Below are 25,451 nucleotides of genomic sequence, written 5' to 3' on the forward strand. Positions count from 1 at the left end.
ATAGCACCAACCAACAGGCATCCGCAGTGAAGCAAAGGGCTTGCAGCTACACGAGAGAGATTCCAGAGACTGAAAACCCACTTATTTGGGAAGGCTTCCTCAGAAAAGCCTAGGAATTTGAAAGATGTGTTGAATTTTAAAGATGACATGGGTTCAGATCATAGCTCCCTTGCTCGTGGCCGTGGATAAATGCCACCCCCCCCCTTTTGTGAGCCTTGTTTCCTCCTCTGTAAACAGTAATGGCATTGTCTGCCTTTTTTTTTTTCTGTTATCCTCACCCAAGGATATTTTTCCATTGATTTTTACAGAGAGTGGAAGAGAGGGGGGGAGACACAGAGAGAGAAACATCGATGTGAAAGACACATGGATTGGTTGCCTCCCACACATGCCTCACCAGGGCCAGGAATCAAGCCTGCGACTTAGGTACATGCCCTTGACTGGAATTGAACCCGGGACCCTTCAGTTTTGCAGGCCAATGCTTTTGTCTGCCTTTTTAATCTCATGGGAATATTCTGAAAATGAACCAAAATGATGTGTTTAAAAGTGTTCTGTAAGCTGTAGAGCGTCACAAAAACATCTGCGTGAGGTGTGCAGGCCACCTTCCAGGTGTGGCTGCTGCAAGCAGGGACTCAAGATGCAAGGACCGAGCAGGTTGGATCCCCATTGTCGCTAAAAAACACACATGCACACACACACACTGTACATATCTGCACAGCCGCATGACCATGTGTGTTTACTTAGATGATGTGGTGTAAAGAAATACTCTACACCGCGTTGTACACTGAAAAATTCTATACATATCACATTTTCAGTGCTTACTATTTTTTAATCTTATTTTTTCCACTTTAAAACTAATGATTAGCTTTCTGCCATTGAACATAGCAGAAACGTGGGATCTAGAAAGTGAAGACCTTCTAGACCCCACGTGCACCCCTCCACCCGCTCCGAGCGGCCTGGCTGGCGGGGGCTTTCCGACGTTTCCTGTGTGCTTCCAGTCCTGCAGGCACGCTGCCGAGCACTCCCAGGCAAACAGTCCTTCGTTGCAAAGGATGAGCCTTTAGGGGCAGAAATACACTTTCTATCCTAGAAACTCTTCCTCTGTCTCTGCTCCATCCCTGTTACCCTGGCCTCGGGCGTGTCCTCCTCAGTCTTACGTGGCAATTGCAGGAAATAGCTCTTAACTGGTTCCCTGTGTACAGCGTGCGCAGCTGTCACCGGCGCTGAACTACAAAACCTCCCGTGGCGCTCCCTGGACTCACATTTCCTCCCGCCAGTGCCTCTGCCTGGCGCATGGGCTCTGTGGTGGCCCCGCTGACCGCCCGTCCTCCTGAACGGAAGGCGCCTTCCCGCCTCTGTGACCCGACACGCGCTCCCACGCACCAGGCCCTGCGCCTGCCCTGGGCTGCTTAGGAGGACTGTTTGGAGGAGCTGGAAAGGGTCCGCCCGGCAGAGTGGCCACAGCCTCCCCGCTGGCCCCGGCACACTTCTCATTGCTCCCAGCATGTGCCGGAGGTGATGGCTGTTCTTTCCTTTTTTTAAAAAAAAAAAATATTTTTTATTGATCTCAGAGAGGAAGGAAGAGAGGGAGATAAACATCAATGATGAGAGAGAATCATGGATCACCTGCCTCCTGCACGCCCCCCACTGGGGATCGGGATGGAGCCCACAACCCGGGCATGTGCCCTTGGCTGGAATCGAACCCGGGACTTCAGTCCGCAGGCCCACGCTCTATCCACTGAGCACACCAGCTAGGATGGTGATTGCTTTTCTACTTGTCCTCTTCTAATTAATCTGGAAAGTTCTTATTCGTCTTTGTGTGCCTAGTTTCTCTTGGTATACAGCAGGTGCATACTAAATCTTTGTTGAACTAAATTGAACTGGGCCCAGCTGGCATGGCTCAGTGGTTGAGTGTTGACCTACGAACCAGAAGGTCACAGTTCAATTCCCAGTCAGGGCACATGCCTGGGTTGTGGGCTCGATCCCCGGTGTGGGGCATGCAGGAGGCAGCTGATCCATGATTCTCATCATTGATGTTTCTATCTCTCCCTCTCCCTCTCCCTTCCTCCCGGAAATTAATAAAAATATATTTTTAAAAAATGAAATAAGCTGAACTGGGAAGAAGACCGTCACGGGGGAGGAACGTGTGTTCCCAGCATGCCACCTGGGCCAGAGCCCGTCAGAGAGACTCCCTGGGGATCTCCGCTTAAGGACAAAATTCCCGAGAAAACCACCCACTTGTGTTTCTAGCCAGTGTGAGCCTCTGAGGGCCAGGCCTCCGGGTCACAGCAGTCTCCAGGAAAGGCCAAAGGGAATCCCACAGACGTGTTGCGAACTGGATTTCAGTAGCGATGTAGGTCCCACACATGTGCCTGCCCAGGCTGCGCTTGCTACAAGTGAGCTTTACGCCTGAAAACACGGACACAGCGGAGAAATGTGTCCAGAGCACATTGCTGGGCGGAAAGTTCCTGGGGCAGGGACTGCCCCGAGACTAGTAGAGGCAGGAGAGGGAGGGTCTGGAGGCCCAAGCCCAGCGGCACGTCGGGCCGCTCCCCTGGCTGCGGGCCTGTTCCTAGAGTCTCCTTGTCGCGGCTGCTCCATCTGTAAGAACAGTTTGACAGGTTATTTCTCTCACTGAATTATCTTGAGGAGTACGTGACAGTGCATGTGAAGGTGCGTGTAAGTCTCTAACGCGCTAAAGATATGTTACTCTCGTGAGCTGGTGCTCAGGGAACCCTCTGCGCAGCACTTTACAAGCACAGGCTGGTGTGTGTGTGTGTGTGTGTGTGAGGAGCAGGGGGCCTCCCTTTCTTTCATAGTGTCCTTTGGAAATTGTCGTGAATGAGATACACTGAGCTCGGGCTGGTTTGACTCAGTGGGTAGAGCGTCGTGCTGCAGACTGATGGGCCCCGGGTTCACTTCGGGCAGGGCACATGCCCGGGCTGCCGGCTCGATCCACCGTGTGGGGTGTACAGGGGGCAGCTGGCCAATGAGTCTCTCTCATCACTGATATCTCTCCCTCTCTCTCTCCCTTCCTCTCTGGAAATCAATAAAAATATGTTCTTAAAATAATAAGTAAGTGCATAAATAAATAAATAAAATACACACTGAGACGGGGACGTCAGGGCATGACTGAGCCTTCTCTGTCCCCTCTCCACCTCCTTCCTCCTGACGCGGGAGGGAAAGTGGAGGAAACACACATGCTGGCTCTCGGGCCAAGGCCATTCTGTTGTCATAGCAACTCCATGTATGTTGTGTCCGTATGCAAACCTCACACAGGATAGCAACTGAGAATCTGAGTGGCGCCTTTTCTTTTGACTGAGGTTAAACCTCATTAGAGCAATGGGATCAGGGCTACTGTGAGCAGTTACAGAGCCTGCGTCGACAGCTCTCAGCGTGCTGGACAGAGGAGGGGGGCCACAGTGCCCAGCTCTCAGCGTGCTGGACAGAGGAGGGGGGCCACAGTGCCCAGCTCTCAGCGTGCTGGACAGAGGAGGGGGGCCACAGTGCCCAGCTCTCAGCGTGCTGGACAGAGGAGGGGGGCCACAGTGCCCAGCTCTCAGCGTGCTGGACAGAGGAGGGGGGCCACAGTGCCCAGCTCTCAGCGTGCTGGACAGAGGAGGGGAGCCACAGTGCCAGCTCTCAGCATGCTGGACAGAGGAGGGGGGCCACAGTGCCCAGCTCTCAGCGTGCTGGACAGAGGAGGGGGGCCACAGTGCTGGGAGTGGGCTGCACGGAGGGTGGGGAGGTGGGAGGACCGTCCTTGCTGGCCTGGCAACCTGCGGCACGAGCTGTGTATCCTGAGCAAGTGTTCCCCTCGCTGGTCATCAGGAGCCAGAGCTGTAACTTCCACCTTTTGGACCAGGTGGTAATTGACATTCCATCCAGTCCTAATGGGCAAGGAAGGGGGTCACACCTGCTGAGTCTCTGCCCTGCAGCCCGCACTATACGCGAAGCGACCTGGAGGGGTCTATGCGCCCATGACTCCATCACACACAGTGGGGGAGGGTCCGGTCCATGCACAGGAACTAGGCACAGGTGGACTTGGGTTGAAATCTCAGTCTCACTACTTATCAGCAGTATTTAAAGCAAGTTTCCTAACATGTCCAAGCCTCAGTCTTATCATCTGTAAAATGAGTCTAGTCATACGACACACAGACTCAGAGGCTCACAGTCTGTGCCCACTCTCTCTTTAATGCGTTATACATGGATCAAGTCGATTCTTTCTAGCTTACCTCTCCTGTAACGTGGAGGAGTAGCCTAGGCCTGCAGAGATGACTAATCTAATATCAGACCCTGCGACGAGTTACAAGCAGGAATGGACTGCGAAGCCAGGTCTCCGGGTTGGTGGTGAGCGTTGTGCTGGTTTGCTGGGTGCCTTTCGTTGTCATGGTCCCCGGCTCTGCAAGGACATGCGAGCCCTCTTGGCAGGAGCCCGGGGAAAGGACAGACTCATCTACTGACCAGACGCCCAGACCAGCCACAGCCCGAGACAGTTTTGAGAGTTTGATTCCAAGAACGCTCAGCACTGTACCTCTACTTCTCTCCCCACCACACCCCTACTCCCTCCCCCTCTCTACCCCTAATTCTCTCCCCAACACACCCCTACTCACTCCCCCTCTCTACCCCTAATTCTCTCCCCAACACACCCCTACTCACTCCCCCTCTCTACCCCTAATTCTCTCCCCACCACACCCCAACTCCCTCCCCCTCTCTACCCCTAATTCTCTCCCCAACACACCCCTACTCCCTCCCCCTCTCTACCCCTACTCCCTCCCCCTCTCTACCCCAACTTCTCTCCCCCTCCATACCCCTACTTCGCTCCCCCACCATACCCCTACTTCTCTCCCCCTCCATACCCCTACTTCGCTCCCCCTCCATACCCCTACTTCTCTCCCTCCATACCCCTACTTCTCTCCCTCCATACCCCTACTTCTCTCCCCCTCCATACCCCTACTTCTCTCCCTCCATACCCCTACTTCTCTCCCTCCATACCCCTACTTCTCTCCCTCCATACCCCTACTTCGCTCCCCCTCCATACCCCTACTTCGCTCCCCCTCCATACCCCTACTTCTCTCCCTCCATACCCCTACTTCTCTCCCTCCATACCCCTACTTCTCTCCCCCTCCATACCCCTACTTCTCTCCCTCCATACCCCTACTTCTCTCCCTCCATACCCCTACTTCTCTCCCTCCATACCCCTACTTCTCTCCCCCTCCATACCCCTACTTCACTCCCCCTCCATACCCCTACTTCTCTCCCTCCATACCCCTACTTCTCTCCCTCCATACCCCTACTTCTCTCCCTCCATACCCCTACTTCTCTCCCCCTCCATACCCCTACTTCGCTCCCCCTCCATACCCCTACTTCTCTCCCTCCATACCCCTACTTCTCTCCCTCCATACCCCTACTTCTCTCCCTCCATACCCCTACTTCTCTGCCCCTCCATACCCCTACTTCGCTCCCCCTCCATACCCCTACTTCTCTCCCTCCATACCCCTACTTCTCTCCCTCCATACCCCTACTTCTCTCCCCCTCCATACCCCTACTTCTCTCCCTCCATACCCCTACTTCTCTCCCCCTCCATACCCCTACTTCTCTCCCTCCATACCCCTACTTCTCTCCCTCCATACCCCTACTTCTCTCCCTCCATACCCCTACTTCTCTCCCCCTCCATACCCCTACTTCGCTCCCCCTCCATACCCCTACTTCTCTCCCCCTCCATACCCCTACTTCTCTCCCCCTCCATACCCCTACTTCTCTCCCTCCATACCCTTACTTCGCTCCCCCACCATACCCCTACTTCTCTCCCCCTCCATACCCCTACTTCTCTCTCCTCCATACCCCTACTTCTCTCCCCCTCCATACCCCTACTTCTCTCCCTCCATACCCCTACTTGTCTCCCCCTCCATACCCCTACTTCTCTCCCTCCATACCCCTACTTCGCTCCCCCACCATACCCCTACTTTGCTCCCCCACCATACCCCTACTTCTCTCCCCCTCCATACCCCTACTTCTCTCCCTCCATACCCCTACTTCTCTCCCTCCATACCCCTACTTCTCTCCCTCCATACCCCTACTTCTCTCCCCCTCCATACCCCTACTTCTCTCCCTCCATACCCCTACTTCGCTCCCCCTCCATACCCCTACTTCTCTCCCTCCATACCCCTACTTCTCTCCCCCTCCATACCCCTACTTCTCTCCCCCTCCATACCCCTACTTCGCTCCCCCTCCATACCCCTACTTCTCTCCCTCCATACCCCTACTTCTCTCCCCCTCCATACCCCTACTTCTCTCCCCCTCCATACCCCTACTTCGCTCCCCCTCCATACCCCTACTTCTCTCCCCCTCCATACCCCTACTTCTCTCCCCCTCCATACCCCTACTTCTCTCCCTCCATACCCTTACTTCGCTCCCCCACCATACCCCTACTTCTCTCCCCCTCCATACCCCTACTTCTCTCTCCCTCCATACCCCTACTTCTCTCCCCCTCCATACCCCTACTTCTCTCCCCCTCCATACCCCTACTTCTCTCCCTCCATACCCCTACTTCTCTCCCTCCATACCCCTACTTCGCTCCCCCTCCATACCCCTACTTCTCTCCCTCCATACCCCTACTTCTCTCCCCCTCCATACCCCTACTTCCCTCCCCGTCCATACCCCTACTTCTCCCCCTCTATACCCCTACTTCTCTCCCTCCATACCCCTACTTCGCTCCCCCTCCATACCCCTACTTCTCTCCCCCTCCATACCCCTACTTCTCTCCCCCTCCATACCCCTACTTCTCTCCCCCTCCATACCCCTACTTCTCCCCCTCTATACCCCTACTTCTCTCCCTCCATACCCCTACTTCTCTCCCCCTCCATACCCCTACATCTCTCCCTCCATACCCCTACTTCTCTCCCTCCATACCACTACTTCTCTCCCCTATTGTGCCCCTACTTCTTGCCATTGCACTTGTTTGGGGGCAGAGCAGCCCTCTGTATGGGCCAACCAGCAGCCCTGTACGATCCTCCTCCCTGGGCAGCCATGGCTCTGTGCCTGCCTCCCAGATAGGTTCCCAGGAGAACCTGAAGGGAACCAGGACCAGAGAGAACCTGTCACTCCAGCCCCTACCTCAAGGCCTGTGGGCTCCGAGGAAGGCGGTAGGCAGTACAGGGGTACAGTTGTTCGAGGCCTGGGCACCATGGCATATGCGAGAATGTTTTCTTTAAAAAACACACACACAGCCAAAGCCAGTTTGGCTCAGTGGATAGAGCGTCGGCCTGCGGGCTGAAGGGTCCAAGGTTCGATTCCGGTCAAGGGCATGTACCTGGGTTGTGGGCACATCCCCAGTGGGAAATGTGCAGGAGGCAGCTGATCGATGTTTCTCTCTCATCGATGTTTCTAACTCTCTATCTCTCTCCCTTCCTCTCTGTAAAAAATCAATAAAATATATTTTATAAAAACCAAAACATACACACATATTTTTATTGACTTCAGAGAGATAGAGGCATCAATGATGAGAGAGAATCATTGATTGGCTGCCTCCTGCACACACACACACCCCTTACTGGGGATTGAGCCCGCAACCTGGGCATGTGCCCTGACCAGGAATGAAACCCTGGACCCTTCAGTCTACAGGCCAATGCTCTACCCACTGAGCAAAATGGGCCAAAGCAAGAGAATGTGTTCTCCATGAGCACAACCCCTTTTCCAGAGTTTTTAAACTTGAATTCATGGACTTACATGCCAGGGGGCTTAAAATGATGGGGTTTCACACATGTTCGCATTAGCAATGCTGTGTCCTAAGGACTGACGCCATTGCATCAATAACAGGACGGAGGAGCGAGTTGCATGTCCCGAGTAGGGGCGAGCCAGGAAAGCAGGGACTTTTCTTTGGAAAGTTCCTTTTCAGGAGGTAGCAGCTCCCAGGGGCCCCCGCCTTCTGAGGAGCCAGGAGCCTATGGAGGGTGTCTCCTGGCTGGCTGCACCCCTTTACCTGGAAGTGGTGCTGTCAGGGCGTCGGTTCCAGCAAAGGTGTGTCCAGGCTGGTCGGCCACAGGTCTGACTGGACACCGAGGCTGGGTGAGGCCATCTCCCCAGCTCTCCCAGCCTGTCCGTCTGAATGAATTACCTGCCTCCCCACTCCACCACTGGGAATACATTTTTAGGATATTTTCGTGAGCAACCTTTGCCAACCCTTTCTAAATCAGTTACAAAACAGAAACTCTTCCTCCTGCTGGGCAGAAAGATAGAAGGGGGAGAAAGAGAGAAAAACACACCTTGACTGTAATTGAAGGCAGGTTGGGAGATGTTCGTGCTTTGAAATTCTCCTTCTTGTGAAATGTTTATGAAACATTTTCCACAAACGAGTTATGCAACTGGGACGACAGCTTTGATCCCTTCCATCCCCAGCGGTGCCTCCATCCCTGCTGGCTGTGCTTCCCTGGGGCGGGGGCCGCCGCATGTCAGGGGCGGAGGAGCCCCCGGCCCCGGCCCCAGGCCCCCGGCCCCCGGCCCAGGGCCAGGAGGAGGGCAGAGTGTCCGGCCCACCTGCCGCCCCGGTCTGTTCCCGCCGCCCCGGCCGTGCGGGGTGCTTCGCGGAAAGGGGTGCTTCGCGGAAAGGGGTGCTTCGCGGAAAGCGCGCCGGGGGGGGGGGGGGGGGGAGAGGCCGCCCGGCCAGGGCTCTGCGGCACTTCGTCGGGTGACTCGGGGCCTCCGGGCAGCTCTCAGCCTCCGGAGCTGGGAGTGGACACTGGTCCCCACCCTCCTGGCGGGGGACGCCCAGCGCGGAAAGGGCTCTCCCTCCCGGAGCCGGGGTGTCGGGTTCACTCGGGCCCAGGAGCCCACCAGCCTGAGCCGGCTCACCCCGTCACTGCCCAGCAGCGCGGTGCGCGGGGCGGGGGGGCGGGGGGGGCGGGGGGCAGGACCCCGGCGGCTGCGCCCCTGCGGCTGGAGCGGGGATCGCGCCCCCCAGCGGCGTCTGCAAACGCTCCGCTTGCGTGAGAAGAGCCGCAGGGCCGGGCGGCCTCCGGGCGGGCTGTGGGCCGGGCTGGTTCTCACAAGTCCCGGGGAGAGTGGGTCCCGGCCAACTCGCCTCCGGTCCTCCCGGGAAGCCGGCGGCCCCGCGCGGCGCCCTATCGCCTCTCCGCCCTCCCCGCCCGGCCACCCCGCCCCTGGGAGGGCGCCAGCCTGCGGCGGGGCTTCGGTGCGGACCGCTCCGCCGCCTGAGCCCCGAGGGCCCCGAGGCCGGGGAGGCGCTGCGCGCTGATGCCCCGCCCGCGGCGCGGCCTGTGGGCTGGCGGGGAGAGGGCCCCCGTCGTCCTCCCTGGGGCGCTTGGGGCTGTCTTCCCAGCGGGCGACTCGAGCAGCTCATGCCCGGCGGGGTGATGGCTGACGAAAATGAAAAGTAACACGTTGGCCAAGAAAAAGCTCAGAATAGCGCTCGGGGTTGCCGGACCCGCGCAGACTGACGCCCAAAGGAGCGCGGGGATGGACGGGCGCTTTCTCCCGGGCTGGGGGCGGGCTGCCCGCGGCTGGGAGGCCGGCCCGGCGGCCGGTGGGGGCTCTCAGGCCCGGGCGGGGGGCGGGGGGGGGATCGGGGGGGCGGGCGCCGGGGGCGGGGGGGCGGAATCGGGAGGCGGGGGGGGGGGGCGGGGGGTGATCGGGGGGCGGGCGCCGGGGGCGGGGGGTGATCGGGGGGCGGGCGCCGGGGGCGGGGGGGGGGATCGGGAGGCGGGGGCGGGGGGGTATCGGGGGGCGGGCGCCGGGGGCGGGGGGGATCGGGAGGCGGGCGCCGGGGTGGGGGGGGGATCGGGGGGGCGGGCGCCGGGGGCGGGTGGGGGTATCGGGAGGCGGGCGCCGGGGGCGGGGGGGGGATCGGGGGGGGCGGGCGCCGGGGGCGGGGGGGATCGGGAGGCGGGCGCCGGGGTGGGGGGGGGATCGGGGGGGCGGGCGCCGGGGGCGGGTGGGGGTATCGGGAGGCGGGCGCCGGGGGCGGGGGGGGGGATCGGGGGGGGGCGGGCGCCGGGGGCGGGCGCCGGGGGGCGGGGGCGGGGGGGGATCGGGGGGCGGGCGCCGGGGGGCGGGGGCGGGGGGGATCGGGGGGCGGGCGCCGGGGGCGGGGGGGGGATCGGGGGGGCGGGCGCCGGGGGCGGGGGGGGATCGGGGAGCGGGCGCCGGGGGCGGGGGGGGGGATCGGGGAGCGGGCGCCGGGGGCGGGGGGGGGGATCGGGAGGCGGGCGCCGGGGGCGGGGGGGGGATCGGGGGGCGGGCGCCGGGGGGCAGGGGGGGGGTTCGGGAGGCGGGCGCCGGGGGCGCTGGGGGCGCTGGCGCGGGTCCGAACTGATAGGGCGCGGGCGGGCCCAGCGCGTGTTTTCCAGCCGCGTCAGCGCCGCCTCTCATCTGCCCCGCGCACCGGGACCTGCAGCTGGAGCGCGGCCAGACTGCCCGCGGGGATTCCCCTTCTCCCCACCCGCCCCTCCCGGCTTCACCGGTGGCCCCCGTTGCTGGGGTGGGGGGGTGGGGGGGGGAGAGAAGGGCCCTGTGGGAGGGGGCTGGCCCAAGAGGCTTTGCTTCAGTAAAATCTCCTCGCAGAGAAACCTTAAGGTGTGCTGGTGCTGGTTTTAAATACGTCGTTTATCATTTATTTCTAGCTTTTACAAATGTTTCTGTGTGATTAGACTGTGAGAACTCCATTTGTGGGGAAGAACTGGGGTGCCGGAGCTGGTGGAGGAACTGAGGGGCGCGGGGGAGGGAGGAGGCTGTGCGGGTCCCCCCTGACTGAGGGGGGCTGTGCGGGTCCCCCCTGGTTGTCGGAAAGCCTCTCCGCGCCCGCCAGCGCGCTCCCCCTCCCGCCTCCTTGGGTGCGGGGCGCAGAGGGGCTGGGGAGACGCGTGGGGAGGCGCCCTCTCCCGCTGCGCGCCGAGCACCGGCCTTGTCCTCCTCTCTTAGGCCTGAGGGGGCGTCAGGTCGGACCCGGTGCCGGAGGGACAGGGAGCTGCACGCCCGCGCGGTTCCTAGGAGGTCAGCTCCGAGCCGGCCCGGACAGCGCCGCCCCGCCGCGTCCCGGACGCTGGAGCCGGTCGGTGCGCGGCCACCTCCCTCCCCGGCTGTGTCTCCGTGGCGCGTCCCGCCCGCCCCCGCCACCTTTCCACGGGCTCAGCTGTGAGTGTGCGCTCCACGGAAGCAGCAAAAACAGCAGAGATGCCAGGGTGCCCGCCCGTGAGAGCCCAGCGCGGCCCGAGGACACGCGTGGCGGCAGAGGTGGTTCGTCCCGGCCCCTCGCCCCGTCCTCTGAACTCAGCGTCGCTGCGCTGCCCGCCACGGGCCTCCCGCAGGGCGCAGGGCGCAGGGCGCAGGGCGCAGGGCGCAGGGCGCAGGGCGCAGGGCGCAGGGCGCAGGGGCCTCCCGCGGGCCGACCCGCACCGGGCGCGAGGCTGCGGCTCGAGCAGCGGCTGCGGGAAGCTCGGAGCCCCCCGGGCCTCTGGCTGCAGCGCCGCGGGGCCGCGGGGGGCGGGACACTCCCACCTGCAGGGGGCGCTCAGCTGCAGGGGGGCCCGTCTTCAGATGAGTGGCTCCAGACTTGGAGACTGTGGACAATGACAATCCGAAGAGGGGAGGCGGGGAAAGGGTGCGGATGTGCCCCGTGAGGGGGCTTTAAAGTATCATCAGGGTCACGTCACCTCATGAAAGAGTCTCACGCCCCTCCCCCGAAGACATCCTCTCAGGCTCAAAACGAAGTTTCCGTCTCGCAGTGTCCTTATTCTTTCTCATTTCAACAAGGAGCAGCACAGCCCGGGCGCCACGCCCTCTGTCCCCCCAGCCTCCCGGGCCTGAGGGCGCACACGCGGGAAACTCCAGGTGCACCCCCCACCACCCCGGGGACGGAGCCTGCCACCCGGGCCTGTGCCCTTGACTGGAATCCAACCGTGACCTCCTGGTTCATAGGTCGATGTTCAACCCCTGAGCGGGCTGAGCGGGCTCTTTTTTTCAGACTTACCACTCCCTCCTGCCTGATATCTGTTTCCTTTCCTGTTGGTCTGGGAGGCCCAGACTGAGCCTCCCCTCCTGCCTCCACTTACAGATTAAAACCGAGGACCTCAGCGACTCCCTGCAGCAGACACTCTCGCACCGGCCATGCCCCCTGAGCCAGGGACCTGCCATGATGCCCGGAAGCCAAGTGTCTGGGGTAAACGCCAGCCCTGCGGGGAGCCCTGGCACTCCTGGTGGGCAGTGGGCTCTCCCCAGCACAGCGCGGGCCTCTGGGGCGGGAACCTGTGTTCGACTAAAGAGCCCCTGCAGGGGAGGCAAACAGGCTGGAGAGCTGGGGTGGAGGTGAGGGTCCCGAACAGGCCTTTCAAAGGTCAGCTTAGCTCGTTATAGGAAAGGCGAGGTGTCTGCTTTCCCGGGGAGGAGGAGGCAATCCTGCAGAAACAGCGGCCTGGCCGCGGGGCTGGGGCCTGGCCCTGCTCGTGCTGGGGGACCTGGGGCAGCAGCCACGGCCGCAGCTACAGGTGTTTCTGTCCTCGGTGCCCCCTCCTCCCGCGAGTGTTTACGTCAAAGCCAAACTGGAGGGGTCCTGGCCCAGGGAAGAAGGGGGTGTCCAGACACAGCCCACAGTGTGTGTGAGCAGGCGTTCATGTGGGAGCTCCTGTCGGGCCTGGCTCACCGGGGAGGAGAGAGGCCCCCCTTCTCTGGCCGAATTTAAAACGGGATGTGCACCCTCTCCTCTGCTTGGGAGGAATCTGGGGACTGGGATTTCCAGGTTCTGGGCTGGTGGGAGGAGCCCCGGGATATGGACTTTCTATGGAACCCGGTGGGGTTTACTGAGAACCAAGAACTTGCTGCCTTCCTCCAGGAAGACGGTGTGGGCCCAGAAACCGGCCAAGACTTGGCTTCTAGCATAATAAAGTGCCATGAGATTTCAAAAATTGGGCAGTTGGGACTGCATGTCATTTTTAGAGTAAACGCCTGAGAGGTTGAGAGGTGAGAATACTTAGGCTCTGCCCCAGGGCATTTGCAGTCTCGCTGGGGGACGGGACTGACACACACGTTAACAGCGGCCAGGCTGTAGTGACAGCAGGTTGCCAGGCCTCCTGGCTGCACCGTAGTGACATCAGCATTAACGGAGCAGCGACTGCGCCCCAGACACTGGGGACACGCAGGGGCACAACCCAGGTCGCGGCCGCACACTCGCGCGTCTGAGGACCTGGGACAGATGGGCAGCGGGGTGGGACGGTCTGGCGTGACGTGTGTCTCTCCCGCAGGACCTGCCGTCCCTCCATCCCCTCCAGCAGCTCGTGCTGGTGCCCGGCCACTTGCAGTCCGTCTCGCAGTTCCTGCTCTCGCAGACTCAGCCGGGGCAGCAAGGTGAGACCGGCTCGCGTGGCCCCGCTGCTGGCCCCGCTGCTGCTGGGCGAGGGGCTCCGCCCGCTGGTGTTAAGATCAGCTTCTCCCGATCACGGCCTGCGCCAGGGACCCTGTCCTTGCCCCTCCGGGCCGTCACCTTCTCTTCTTCCCTTTCCCATCTTCTTTGATGTCATGGCCACTTGAGGCTGAAGGGGAGGGGCGGGACCTGGGCAGTGCAGGAAGGAGTGGCCCCTGGGAAATGCCATGCAGACGCCCCAGTTCTCTCCAGGGCCCTCAGGAGGCCGGGCTGGGAGGCCTCGGTGGAGCAGCAGTGCCACCCACAGGCGGCCAGGTTTTCTTTGGCCAGAACTTAACCCCCAGATAACCTGGCCAAGAGCAAGGGGTTAGAACAGGGGTCCTCAAACTTTTTAAACAGGGGGCCAGTTCACTGTCCCTCAGACCGTTGGAGGGCCGGACTATAGTTTAAAAAAAAAACTAGCTGGCTGCTAAGCAACAGGCAGCGGCGGCAAAAACACTCGGTGGGCCGGATAAATGTTTTCGGCCGGCTGCATGTGGCCGTAGTCTGAGGACCCCTGGGTTAGAATATTTACAACAATTGTGCCCTCACCGGCTTGGCTCAGTGGATAGGGCGTCAGCCTGCCAAAGGGTCCTGGGTTCGATTCCGGTCAAGGGCACATGCCTGGGTTGCAGGCTCCTCCCTGGCCCAGGCCCTGCATGTTTCTCTCACATCGATGCTTCTTTCTGTCTCTCCCTCTCTCTTCTGCTCTCTCTGAAAATCAATAGGAAAATACCCTCAGGTGAGGATGACCAAACAAACAAATAAATAAAACACAGAATGTTTATCATCGTTGCTAACATCGCTTGAGCATGATGTGCCAGGAGTTCTGCTGAGTGGTTTTCCTGATTTATTTTCCAAAATAACTGTGTGCACCGGGTGCTCATATCATGCCTCTGGTGACCTGGAACGTTGCAGAATTGTCTGTCTAAAACCCTCTCCTGACCCTCTACCTCCTATATCCGCTCTGCCACCTCTCCGCCTCCTATATCCACCAACTCGCCCATACAGGACGGAGGAGTGTAGGCTCCAGAATCCGGGGCCAGTGGGGCTGCGGTCCTGCCCCACCCTCGGTGCCGGCCTCTCAGGTGTCACCATCATGATGAGCCAGAATGCATTTGAACCTTGAAGCATTTGTCTTGGCAGAATAATACGTATCACACTCCTGAACTCGGTGTCCTGTTGGTCGACAGTGATATGAAATTGGCCCAGGCATACAGCCAGTGAGGCCAACATAATGCTGAGCAAACAACCAACAATTAAAAGCCCAGTTCAAAATCTGGAGTCAAAAAGCTCATGGGTAAAAATTACTAGCTGTGTGTTCTTGGGAAACTTACCTTAACCTCTTTGAGGTTTTATGTCCTCCTCCATAAAAAAGTAAAACTCGACCTCCCAAGGTGCTGGGATCGCCTGCAATAAAGCACGTGAAAAGGCTTCCGTCACTTCAGAACACAACGTGAATGCTAGGTTACGGCTAGCGCTCCCCGGCCAGCGTTCTTGCCCATTTATTTTAATAATAAAACACTGCCCTGGCCAGATTGGCTTCGTGGATAGAGCATTGGCTTAAGGATTGAAGGATCCCGGGTTCGATTTCACTCAAGGGCATGCACCTTGTTTGCAGGTTGATCTGACCCCTGGCCCTGGTCAGGGCTTGTGTGGGAGGCAACCAATCGATGTGTTTCTCTCACATGGATGTTTCTCTGTCTTTCCCTCTCTTCCACTCTCTCTAAAAATCAATGGAAAAATATCCTGGGGTGAGGATTAACAAAAACAAACAAACAAACAAAACCAAGTCCTGAGTTTTTTTAGACTGAGGAGCATAACGTCTAACATCAGCTGATGCTCTGCATCAATGACCTAAACCAGCTTGGGCACCACAGAGACCCTGAGGCTGAGCTCTGCTGAGCGGTCGGGGTGGCCCCTTCTGCTGTGGGGTGTGGTGGCCCTGCTCCGAGTGGCAGCGAGAGGCCTGGCTGTGACCTTCCCTGAGGAAGACACTGGCGTGACCACCAACCAGGAGACTCCTGCGGGGACACCTGCCCGGGGGAGGGCAGGCGAGCGGATGAGCAGGGGAGTCCCGCCACCAGATGGAGTCTCAGAGGCCTGGCTGCTCTCCCTTCTCTCAGGCCTTCCCCCCGTGTAAAGTGTCCGGCCCGGGGCCCCGCCAGTGGCCCATCCCCGTGTTCTGACATCCTCGCAGATGCGGGGCCTGTGGAGCTGTCCGGGCCGCAGGACATTCTCAGCTGCAGCTGGAACCCTCAGTCCTCACACCCGCATCTCCTGCCCGCGGGGTCTCTCCGTCCTCCTTCCTTCTGGGCTCCCCTCGCCCTGGTGTCCACCTCAGACAGATTGCTGGGCCCTCAGCCTCTGCCCTGCCCCGGACGGGCAGGCAGGCGGGCGGGGGGGAGCAGCAGGACTGGTCTGGGGACTGCTGTTTACATCTGCTTCTCCCTGAGTCTGCTCCGCCTCGGGCTGTGTGTGGCGATGCCTGGCAGCACCCATGGGGCCTCTCCACGGGGCTTGAGGTGGGCTGCAGGACTTGGTTCACTAGCGGGGGGTAAGGAGAGCGGTCATGTTTCCAAAGCTGCAGAGGGTGTCCGTCACGTGGCCTGGGTTTCATTCCTTTGACCTTCGTCCCCCTCTCACCAGGTCTGCAGCCCAATCTTCTCCCCTTCCCACAGCAGCAAAGCCCCCTGCTCCTCCCACAGCCTGGACCCGGCCTGGCATCCCAGGTAAGCCCACACGTCCCTGGTTTCCCCCGGAGTGCGACGGAGCTCAGCCCCTTGGTCCTCCTTCAGCCCCTAGCTGGGCTCTTGCCTCCCTGGGAAGTGGGAGTAGCCGGGTGCGCCCTGACGGTAGGCGGGCGCATGACAGCCAGTCCGGGAGGGTGGGCCGCTGTCAGTGGTGGAGGCTGAATGGGGACTGGCCTAGCCCGCCCCACAGCGCAGGCACTCCCACCCCCAGCCAGACCCCAGCACAGTCACCTCAACACCAGAGGCCGGCTAACTTCCCCAGACGCCACGTGATGGCCAGCCCAGCCTGGCGCTCTTTCGCCCCGAGGGGAGACCACAAAGCCAGTGGCTCTTCCTTGCACCTGGGCCAAAGGTGGCCTCATGGGTGGGGGGTGGCACGCTTGGCAAGAGTAGCCAGGCTGTGCTGTGGCTGCCACTCCTCCTGTCTGCACAGCTGCCCGAGGTGGTTCTGCAGAAGTGAACCCCAAGCCCCCTTCTCTATGCTGATTCCCAAGGGTCACTAAGGGCCCTGGCTTAGGAGCCTAGTCACGGGACACCTGGGTGGACAGCGCCACCTAGTGGCGCATGGGAACGGGACACTAGAAGCATAAGCTCCCTGCGTTCCTCCAGGTCAGCTCTTGCATCTCTGAGAGCATCCTGGACAGCGTGGCAGTAACTGGCTTAGGGTGATGGCAATGAGAGGTGAGGGGTGAATGAGAGATGTTTGGGGAAGTTGAATCTAATTGGATGTGAAGGGGGAAAGTGAAGGTCTAGCAAAGAACTTGGTATTTGTCCGATGCAAGAACAAATACACAAATGAAAAGGACGTCTCAAGAAGACAGAGCTGTGTCCTGAGGGTCTGGTCTCTGTCGACAGGACCGGATCCATCACCATCTTAAAAATGATTCCATCCCAACAGCCCTTCGCTGGGGAGGAGTCCTCAACCTCCTTCAGGTCCTTTACTTCCCCATCAGAACAACGCCTGTCGTCACGGTAACCCCAAGTGTCTTGGATGACAAAAGGCAGAAAGCTAGCCCCGGTCTAGAAGAGTAACTGGGAAGGGGAGAGCAGAGGGTGGACTTAGGCCACGTTGGCCACATGGGCAGTGGCCCTGCAGTGGCCCCTTGGCCTGGGTGGCCTTCCCTCCTTGGGGATGATCAATGCCTTCAGGTCCAACGTGCGCCTGGGTACAACATGGATTCTAGAATTAAGGATCCATTTTCCTATGAAAATAAACGAAAGAAAAAAGTTCTCCTGACAACCACAAATGAGATCACAGTGCATTTAGAGAGCACTAAAATGCCTTTGATTTATAAAAAACAAAAACAAAAAAAAGAGCAGCCCTAGCCAGTTTGGCTCAGTGGATAGAGCATCAGCCCATGGACTGAAGGGTTCTGGATTTGATTCTGTTCAAGGGCATGTACGTAGGTTGCAGGCGTGATCCCCGGCCCAGGTCAGGGCACGTGTGGGAGGCAGCCAATTGACATCAGTGATTCTCTCACATCAGCGTTTCACTCTGACTCTCCGTCTCCCACTCTCTAAAGTCAATGGAAAAATATCCTTGGGTGAGGATCAACAGAACCACAACAAAAGCAAACACTAAAGCATTCTAATGAGTGAAAATGGGTGGTTTAGAAGGTAAGATGCCAGTCACAGGAGTTTGACATTGTACAGAATTCTATTGAAGTAAGTGTCAGATGCCCCGTGTTATCCACAGTTAATGCCTGTTGAACACCTCAGGACTTTGCTTTGTGGGTAAAAACAGACAAAGCAAACAACCTTTTGCTTGTCCTGAGATTTCTCTTTGGAATCTGTAGACAAGCTGCTGGCTCCTTTTATATCAGAAAACCCACAGGAGGGAGATAACTTTCCCAAGTCGGCGAGTCACAAACTGAAACCCAGCGGACTGTGGCCGGCCCACTTGCTGCTTCGGCCCCGCTGGTCCAGGTGACTGCTCGCCTTTCATATAAACGTCCCTTTCCAGTACAGGCACTCAGTCAGCCAGGACCAGCCATCCTCTAACCGCCTGCTAGTAAACGTCGGCACTGCCGTTGCTATGCTGACTGCGTCTGCTTGGCCTGTGCTCCCTCCTAGGCAGTCGGGCGCCCGGGGCTGCCGGGACCCTCCTTAGACCCCCACCTGGAAGTGCCCCAGCATCTCCCGGTGCCTAAGCATCTGCCTGGTTCTGGGGGCGCTGATGAGCCCAGCGACCTGGAGGAGCTGGAGAAGTTCGCCAAGACCTTCAAGCAGAGGCGCATCAAGCTGGGGTTCACACAGGTTCGGGTCTGTGGGGGAGACGCAGGAGGCGGGGCTCCTTGAGGCCAGGTCTCAAGAGCATCCTGAGGCTGGGCGTGTTGGGGCGAGCCCATCCTGCGCCTGTGGCCCTGAGGACATTGTGGTGGAGGGGAGAGAAATGAGAGCCAGCGAGGGCCAGGTCTGTGGGCACAGACCCTCAGAAATAAGACAGTCCCCCCTCTTAGGGGGAGCCACCTAGAAGGGAGCCGAGGGGACAGGCGGTGCTCGGGTGGTGGGTGTGGGCCTGTCTCTCATCCCCCCTCCCTGCCCCCAGGGGGACGTGGGGCTGGCGATGGGGAAGCTGTACGGCAACGACTTCAGCCAGACCACCATCTCACGGTTTGAGGCCCTCAATCTGAGCTTCAAGAACATGTGCAAGCTCAAGCCGCTGCTGGAGAAGTGGCTGAGCGATGCCGGTAGGCCGCCCTCAGGGGTGCAGGTGGGCGGGCCCTGGGACAGCCTGCAGGGGAGGGGGCGACGTGTCGGTGCTGGGTTTTAGCCGGCCCATACCCCACACCCCTTCCTCCTTCCCCTGAGTCTGGAGCCAACTGAGAAATGAGACGCAGGCACAAGGAGAGGAGCATGCCAGCTGGCGGCTCACAGCTCCCGCGGCCATGGCAACGCGCACCTGCTCCCACCCCACCCCACCTGGGGCCCCAGCCTGGACCCCAGGACAGCTGGCCAGGATGGAGCTGGGTCTGCGAGCAGGCACATCTGCCAGGCCGCTGGCGGGACCAGGGCTCGGTCAGGGCTGGAGGAGGAGGCAGCCTGACAGGGACAGGAGGCCGTTATCTGCTGATCCTGGGAAGGCTCTCCGAGGGCAGGGCTAGGTGAAGAGACACACAGCACACAGGTCGGGGAGGGAAGGCCTTCCAGCGGGCGTGGGGTTGGCAGTGGAGGCCGGAGGCGCCCCTGAGCCTCGGGACAGTTTGGAACCATGAGCGGAGGAGTTTGCTGTCAGGGACAGAGCTTCTCGGCTACGCACCGTCCATAGCTGGGGCCAGATGCTCCTGTGCCGGGGGGCCGTCCTGTTGAGCCCCAGCCTCGTTCCCTCCCACTAGATGTCTCCAGATATTGCCGGGGTTCCCTGGGGAGTCTCGGGGTACCAAATCACCCTTGATTGGGAACCACTGGTCTGGCTGAGGCACCCAGCAGAGCCAGGGCCAGGGCCTCTGTGTGGTGGAAGTGCGGGTGGTGGTTACCGTGGACACCGGGAGGCGGGCAGCAGGGTGCCAGCCCCTTGGAAGTCCTTCCGCTAGGAGCGTGGGCGGGGCAAGGAGGCTCCCCCCAGGCCCCTCCACAGCGTTCACAGCAGCAGCGAGGCGAGGGCTGCGGCCGAGGGCCCGAGGGTGCCTGGGGAAGGGCGTCAGCGAGCGTTTCCAGGGGGACCATCGGAGCCGGAACCTTCCGAGGGAGACGCCGCGGCCGGCGCCTGCACAGAGGAGCGAACGGCCTCCGACCGGCTCGGCCGCTCGCCCTGTGCTGGGCTCCCGCCAGGCGGCTCCCAGACAACTCGGGGGGCTCCTCCCGGAGCTCGGGCTGCGCCCACCAGCCCACCCGCGCCGAGGCCGGGTGTCCCTGGGCCGGACGCCCACAGGCGGCCCTGCGGGGACCGCTCGCTGCGGGGGAGGCCTGTCCGCACCCGCCCCGCGGTCCCGCCAGGACAGGCCGGGCCTCAGTCCGCTCGGCCTCCTCTCCCTGCGCAGAAGCCGCCCCGGCGGACCCCTCGGTGAGCACCCCCGGCGCCGGCCCCGCCTTCACCGAAGTGTTCGGGAGGAAGAGGAAGAAACGCACCAGCATTGAGACCAACATCCGCCTGACCCTGGAGAAGAGGTTCCAGGATGTGAGTGGCCCTTGGGGCGGAGCGGGGTGGGGGGGCGGGGGCACGTGTGGGCGCCTGAGCTGCACGTGCGGGCGGGCGAGCGGCACATGTAAGCCCCTTGGCACCAACCCCTGGGCATCAGACGCCTGCTGCGGGAAGAGGCCAGAGAGCACACACTCCCCTCTGTGGCCACCCAGGTGTGTGAGTGACCGTCTGCCTGTGGTCTACATCCCAGGAACTTCCGCCCCCACTCACCCTTCTTGCCCTGATGCCTATTTGGGGCCCATCGCCCCTTCCACTGGGAGATTTAAAGAATGGAATATTGCCCTGGCTGGTGTGGTTCAATGGATAGAGCACCGGCCTGCAGACTGAAGAGTCCCGGGTTCGATTCCAGTCAAGGGCACACACCTGGGTTGTGGGCTCAATCCCCAGTAGGGGGTGTGCAGGAGGCAGCCCATCAACGATTCTCTCTCATCATTGATGTTTCTATTTCTCCTTCTCCCTTCCTCTCTGAAATCAATAAAACTATATTTTTTTAAAAATGGGATACGGATTCCCAGAAAAGAGTGTAGCTCTATGTTCAGTTGAAGTAGAGGGAGCACAGCCAGGGCATTGTACAGAAACTCTTTACTTTCTGTGCATTGTTTTATATTTTTCGAATTATAAATGTAATAAATGCTTATTGTACACAATTAGGAAAAGACAGGGATGGAGAAGGAAAAAAAATTAATTGTCAAATGCCATCTAAATGTGTTTCCTTCTATTTCTCTTTTCCACACACATTTAAATACTTGCAATCATATTACATACATACAGATTTTAACGAGGAGCCAAAGCATAGTCTGGAACCTGTATGTGGAAGCTAATAATATCAACTGTGTCCCCCTGGGAGCTGGGGGAGAGAAGAGAGGAAAACAGGTTTGGTCCAAAGAGCTTCTAATCAGGGTCCTTAGGTACCGCTCCAGAGCCTGCATCTCCATCACACAGGCCCCTGCGGACATGCCTGTGGTCTCCACCCGCCGCGCAGGCCCAGGCCCAGGCCCAAGCCGGCCGCCCTTAGGCAGAGGCTGCAGTGCATCTGGTCAAGGAGCTGGAGGCTGCTTCCTTCTGATTCGGTTTCTTAGAGCAACGGGGGGGGGCCTAAGGGAAGGTGTCGGAGGGAGGGAAGAGGGCAGAGGTCAAAGACAGGTGGATGTTGGGGGGCAGAACTAGAGTGTCATCTATATATATATAATTTTAAAAAATACATTTTTATTGATTCCAGAGAGGAAGGGAGAGAGAGATAGAAACATCAGTGATGAGAGAGAATCATGGATCGGCTGCCTTCTGCACGTCCCACGCAGGGGATGGAGCCTGCAACCCGGGCCTGTGCCCTTGACAGGAATCAAACCTCTGACCTCCTGGTTCATAGGTCGACGCTCAACCACTAGCCACGCTGGCCGGGCAAGTGTGATCTGAATTTCCACAGTCTTGATGGATGCACAGGTTTTAGCTTTTCCTTCCCTATTTGGGGGCAGGACAGGAGGCAGTGACACAAGAGAAACACCAGATTGTGAGGACAGAGCACAGAGGAGGGCACCTGGGCTCTTGTCCCCACGTGACTCACCAAGGACTCGTCTTTGCAGAGCTTCCCCTGAAGGAAGGAGCAAGAGAAGGACCTGTGACAGGCCCGTTTGCAGCAGCTCACACACTTTCTAATTTAATCCTCACAATAATCCTCCAGGGTAGTCATTGTTATTCTCATTTCACAGATGATAAGACTGAGGCTCAGAAAGGTTAAGAACATTTCTTAGGGACACACAAGAAGTGATGAGCGAGTGTTCCATCCTAAGTCTGATTCTAAAGCTTTAGGTCCCTCTGTTGTTTTATCCTGTTTCTGTGGAACATCTGTCCCTCACCCTCAATTCTTGACCTCACTCCTTTCTTCACCTGACCACTCCCTGTCCCTTCGGCCTCTGTAGAACCCCAAGCCGAGCTCAGAAGAGATCTCCATGATTGCAGAGCAGCTGTCCATGGAGAAGGAGGTGGTGAGGGTCTGGTTCTGCAACCGACGCCAAAAGGAGAAGCGGATCAACTGTCCTGTGGCCACACCCATCAAGTCACCCGTCTACACGTCCCGTCTGGTGAGTGGCCGGGAGCTAGTTGTGCCAAGCACTGAGGGCGACGATGCCTGGAGGGGAAGAAGGAGGTGGGGCTGCTGGGTACATGATGTAAATAAATCAGCAAAGAGATGCTGTATATTCCGTATCTAATGTCAGGAAGGAGAACGAACGGTAAGGAGAGAGAAAGTGATCGCGAGGAGATGTTTTTAATAGAGATTCAGATGCTCTGATAAGGTGACATTTGAGCAGAGATCTGAATGTTGAAAGCAAAATATCTCAAGGAAAGTATTTCAAGGAAAGAAAGACCAGTGAATGAGACGTCTGGCATGTTAGAGGAACAGCGAGCATGCCAGTGTAGCCAGGGTGGCAAGGAAGGAGGAGGCCACAGGTAGGAGATGAAGTGAGAGAAGTAGCAGGAAGCAGGCCATTGGAGGGACCTGGCTTTAGTTTGTGTGGAAGAAGCCACTGGAGAGCTCTGAGCACAGAAGCCTGAGCAGCCGGCAGGAGCTGCTGTGAGAATAATGTGCGGGAGCGGGGCCAGCCAGGAGAACGACATAAGCAGGCTAGGAGGCCTGGAGGCTTGGGCTAGGGTGGTAGCCGAGGTGGTGAGGCGAAGTGGTTGGATTCTGAGTCTACTTCACCTGTGGAACCAGCAATAGGTGCTCACCACTCAGACGTGGGCTGAGAAACGAGGTGAAGGTGACTTCCAGGGTTTTGGCCTGAGTAGCTGGTTGGAAGATGCTGCCACTTTTTTGAGATGATGAAGACTCAGGAGGAACAGGTGTGAGAAGGAAAACTAAGAATTTAGAGTTGGTCACAGTAAGCTGGACATGACTCCTAGACACCCAAGAGGAAGTGTCAGGTGGACAGTTATAGCTGTAATCCTGACAGACAGGGAGAAGTCGGGCAGGAATAACATGGAGGTCAGGCAGATGTGGCAGTTTGGAGAGGAGAAAACATCTTCTCTCTCCAGAGGAAAGATGATGCCTAGAGGGTGGGGTGGGAAGGTTCTTATCCATCCTTGGGGATGGGGATGGTTGAAGGTTAAGGTCGTGGGGATAATGGGGGTGCCCTTGAGTCTTTAGCATTCACAGACAAACAACATTCAGCCTCGTCCACGGTGGGGCATAGCTGTTTCATGAAACTGCGCCATTGTTCATTCCTTCACCAAACACTTATTGACTGTCTACCACCATCTACACAGAGAAATAGTCCGTGTCCCTCTCTCGGAGGACCTCACTGCCTAGTGGGAAACAGTCAAATAAACAAGTGATAAACCACGTGATAATGTCTCCAGGAGAACGTAGTAGTCACAGCCAGTAAAGCCTTGGGAGGTGGTGGTTAGGGAAGGCTTCCCTGAGGAGGTAATTCATGCCTGGGCTAAGTCTAAAAGGCAAAAAGGAGTGAAGAGGCAAAAAGGATGGGGGAAGTATGAGAACATGTACAGGTCAGGGAGAACATGTGGCACATTCATGGGACTGCAGGTGGTTCCATGGGGAGGCATGTAGAAAGATGAGGCTGGATAGGTCAGTAAAGGACAGGCTGAAGGGCTGCTGTGCAATGCTAAGACCCTTAAAGGCGTAGAGAAGACGTGGGAGGATTTTTAAGCAGGACACTGGCATGATCATATTTGCTTTTTAGACTAATGATGATTCTCACGTCAGCGTAAAAGGTGCTCTGAGAGGCTGGGAGTTATCCAGTAGAGAAATGAAGGCTGAAGCAAAACCAAGTGGTAAGAATGAGGGGGATGGAGCGATCCAGGAGATAATTAGAAGGTGGAGTTATTAGGTGTTGGCTAATAAATGGAGAGTTGGGTGGGGCCATGGAGAGTAGTGAGGAAAGAGACTGCTCTGGGATGGCTACCAGCATTGGGGCTGGGCTGGCTGGGTAGATGGTGATGCCATTGATGAACAAGCAAACGCAGGGGAGGAGCTAGCTTGGGAATTGGAAAGAGTGACCATTTCAGTACTTTCCATTATTATGATGTTCAGTGAGGCCTGTGGGACACCCACGTGGCAGTGTCCATGGGCACTTAGAACTGTGGGTCAGGAGTCAGGGAGAAGGCTGGGAGAGAGATGCGGGCTGGCAGTGTAAGCACACACGGTGGTTGAAACCCGGGGTGGAAAGGAGCTCACCTTTGGGGTCTGTACAGAAGAAGCAAAGAGGAGAGCCCGGTCTCAACCCTGCAGAACAGCAGTGTTATGCCCAGATTTCAAGATCCCCCAAAGATCCACCAAGGAGGGCCGAGTCCGATGCAAAAGCATAGAGCCTTTATTCAAGCTAGCTTGGTCCCTCTGCCTCCTTTACCGGCACAGCGGTAGGATGCGTGAGGGCCCAGAGTCCCAAGAGAACAAAGAATTTATAGGGCTTGGCGTTGGGGGGTGGGGGCTCACTCAGACCACTGATTTGGCCGATTCTGGTTGGTTGAGTGAGGGCTGGGGGCTAGTGATGCAAGGGCAGGGTGCAGCTAGGGTCTGGTTACACAAAGATGGGGGGGTGGCTAGCATACTCTTGGCCTTGGGTTAGTTTCCCTCGCTTTCCCATTGGCTGAGATGAGGGCAGGCTGAGTAACTGATACATTCGGCGGCTTTTTCTTGGAAGAGGAGTTAGGGACACAGCTATCAGTCCTGTTCTGTCCTTTCAAGCAGCACTTGAGGGGCTGGCAAAAGGAGAGCGTCAGGGGAAGAAGGGAAGGAGACGCAGAGCAGCAGGAATTGCGATGAGATGGGTGCAGGGGAAGTGAAGGGGAGGTGAGGAGCTCTGTGGGCTACGGAACACTGACAAACACAAACCAGTGAGGTCCAAGAGGACCCACACCCTGTTCATTTGAAGAGCGAATTAGGAGTTAGCATGAAGAAGAGCATGGCGGGCAGAAGGGCGGTCTGTGAAGAGGCATGGAATTCCAAACAACATAATATCTTTGGGGAAACACACGCATTTCAGTCTGGTTGGAGCAAAGGGTTTGGGACTAAGTCAGAGAGATTGACGAGGGCCAGATCATGACGAGCCTTGATACCAAAATACTCTAAAAACTACGAGAGTCCATTAAAATTTTAAGTTGGAAGCCTTGTGGCTTTCAGTTATCATTCCTTTCT

At 58.5% G+C, this 25,451-nt stretch overlaps 1 protein-coding gene and 1 long non-coding RNA gene across 2 annotated transcripts in view; one reads left to right on the forward strand and one right to left on the reverse strand.

Annotated features, from left to right (window-relative positions):
- The window catches only part of LOC308524290, a 721,936-nt gene that overhangs the window by 549,797 nt on the left and 146,688 nt on the right, over window positions 1–25,451 (reverse strand). The window lies entirely within an intron of this gene.
- Window positions 1–25,451, forward strand: part of POU2F3 (POU class 2 homeobox 3) — a gene marked incomplete at both ends in the record, with an annotated part of 87,715 nt that overhangs the window by 54,288 nt on the left and 7,976 nt on the right. The window contains 7 exons of the mRNA XM_081099243.1: window positions 12,065–12,190; window positions 13,248–13,350; window positions 16,055–16,137; window positions 18,232–18,414; window positions 18,707–18,848; window positions 20,139–20,275; window positions 22,216–22,377. Coding sequence (XP_080955369.1) covers window positions 12,065–12,190; window positions 13,248–13,350; window positions 16,055–16,137; window positions 18,232–18,414; window positions 18,707–18,848; window positions 20,139–20,275; window positions 22,216–22,377 — 936 coding nt within the window. The remainder of the gene's footprint in view (window positions 1–12,064; window positions 12,191–13,247; window positions 13,351–16,054; window positions 16,138–18,231; window positions 18,415–18,706; window positions 18,849–20,138; window positions 20,276–22,215; window positions 22,378–25,451) is intronic.

This window comes from Myotis nattereri (genome assembly GCF_964212035.1).
Source record: "Myotis nattereri genome assembly, chromosome: 9".
In the NCBI taxonomy this organism is placed as follows: Eukaryota; Metazoa; Chordata; class Mammalia; order Chiroptera; family Vespertilionidae; genus Myotis; species Myotis nattereri.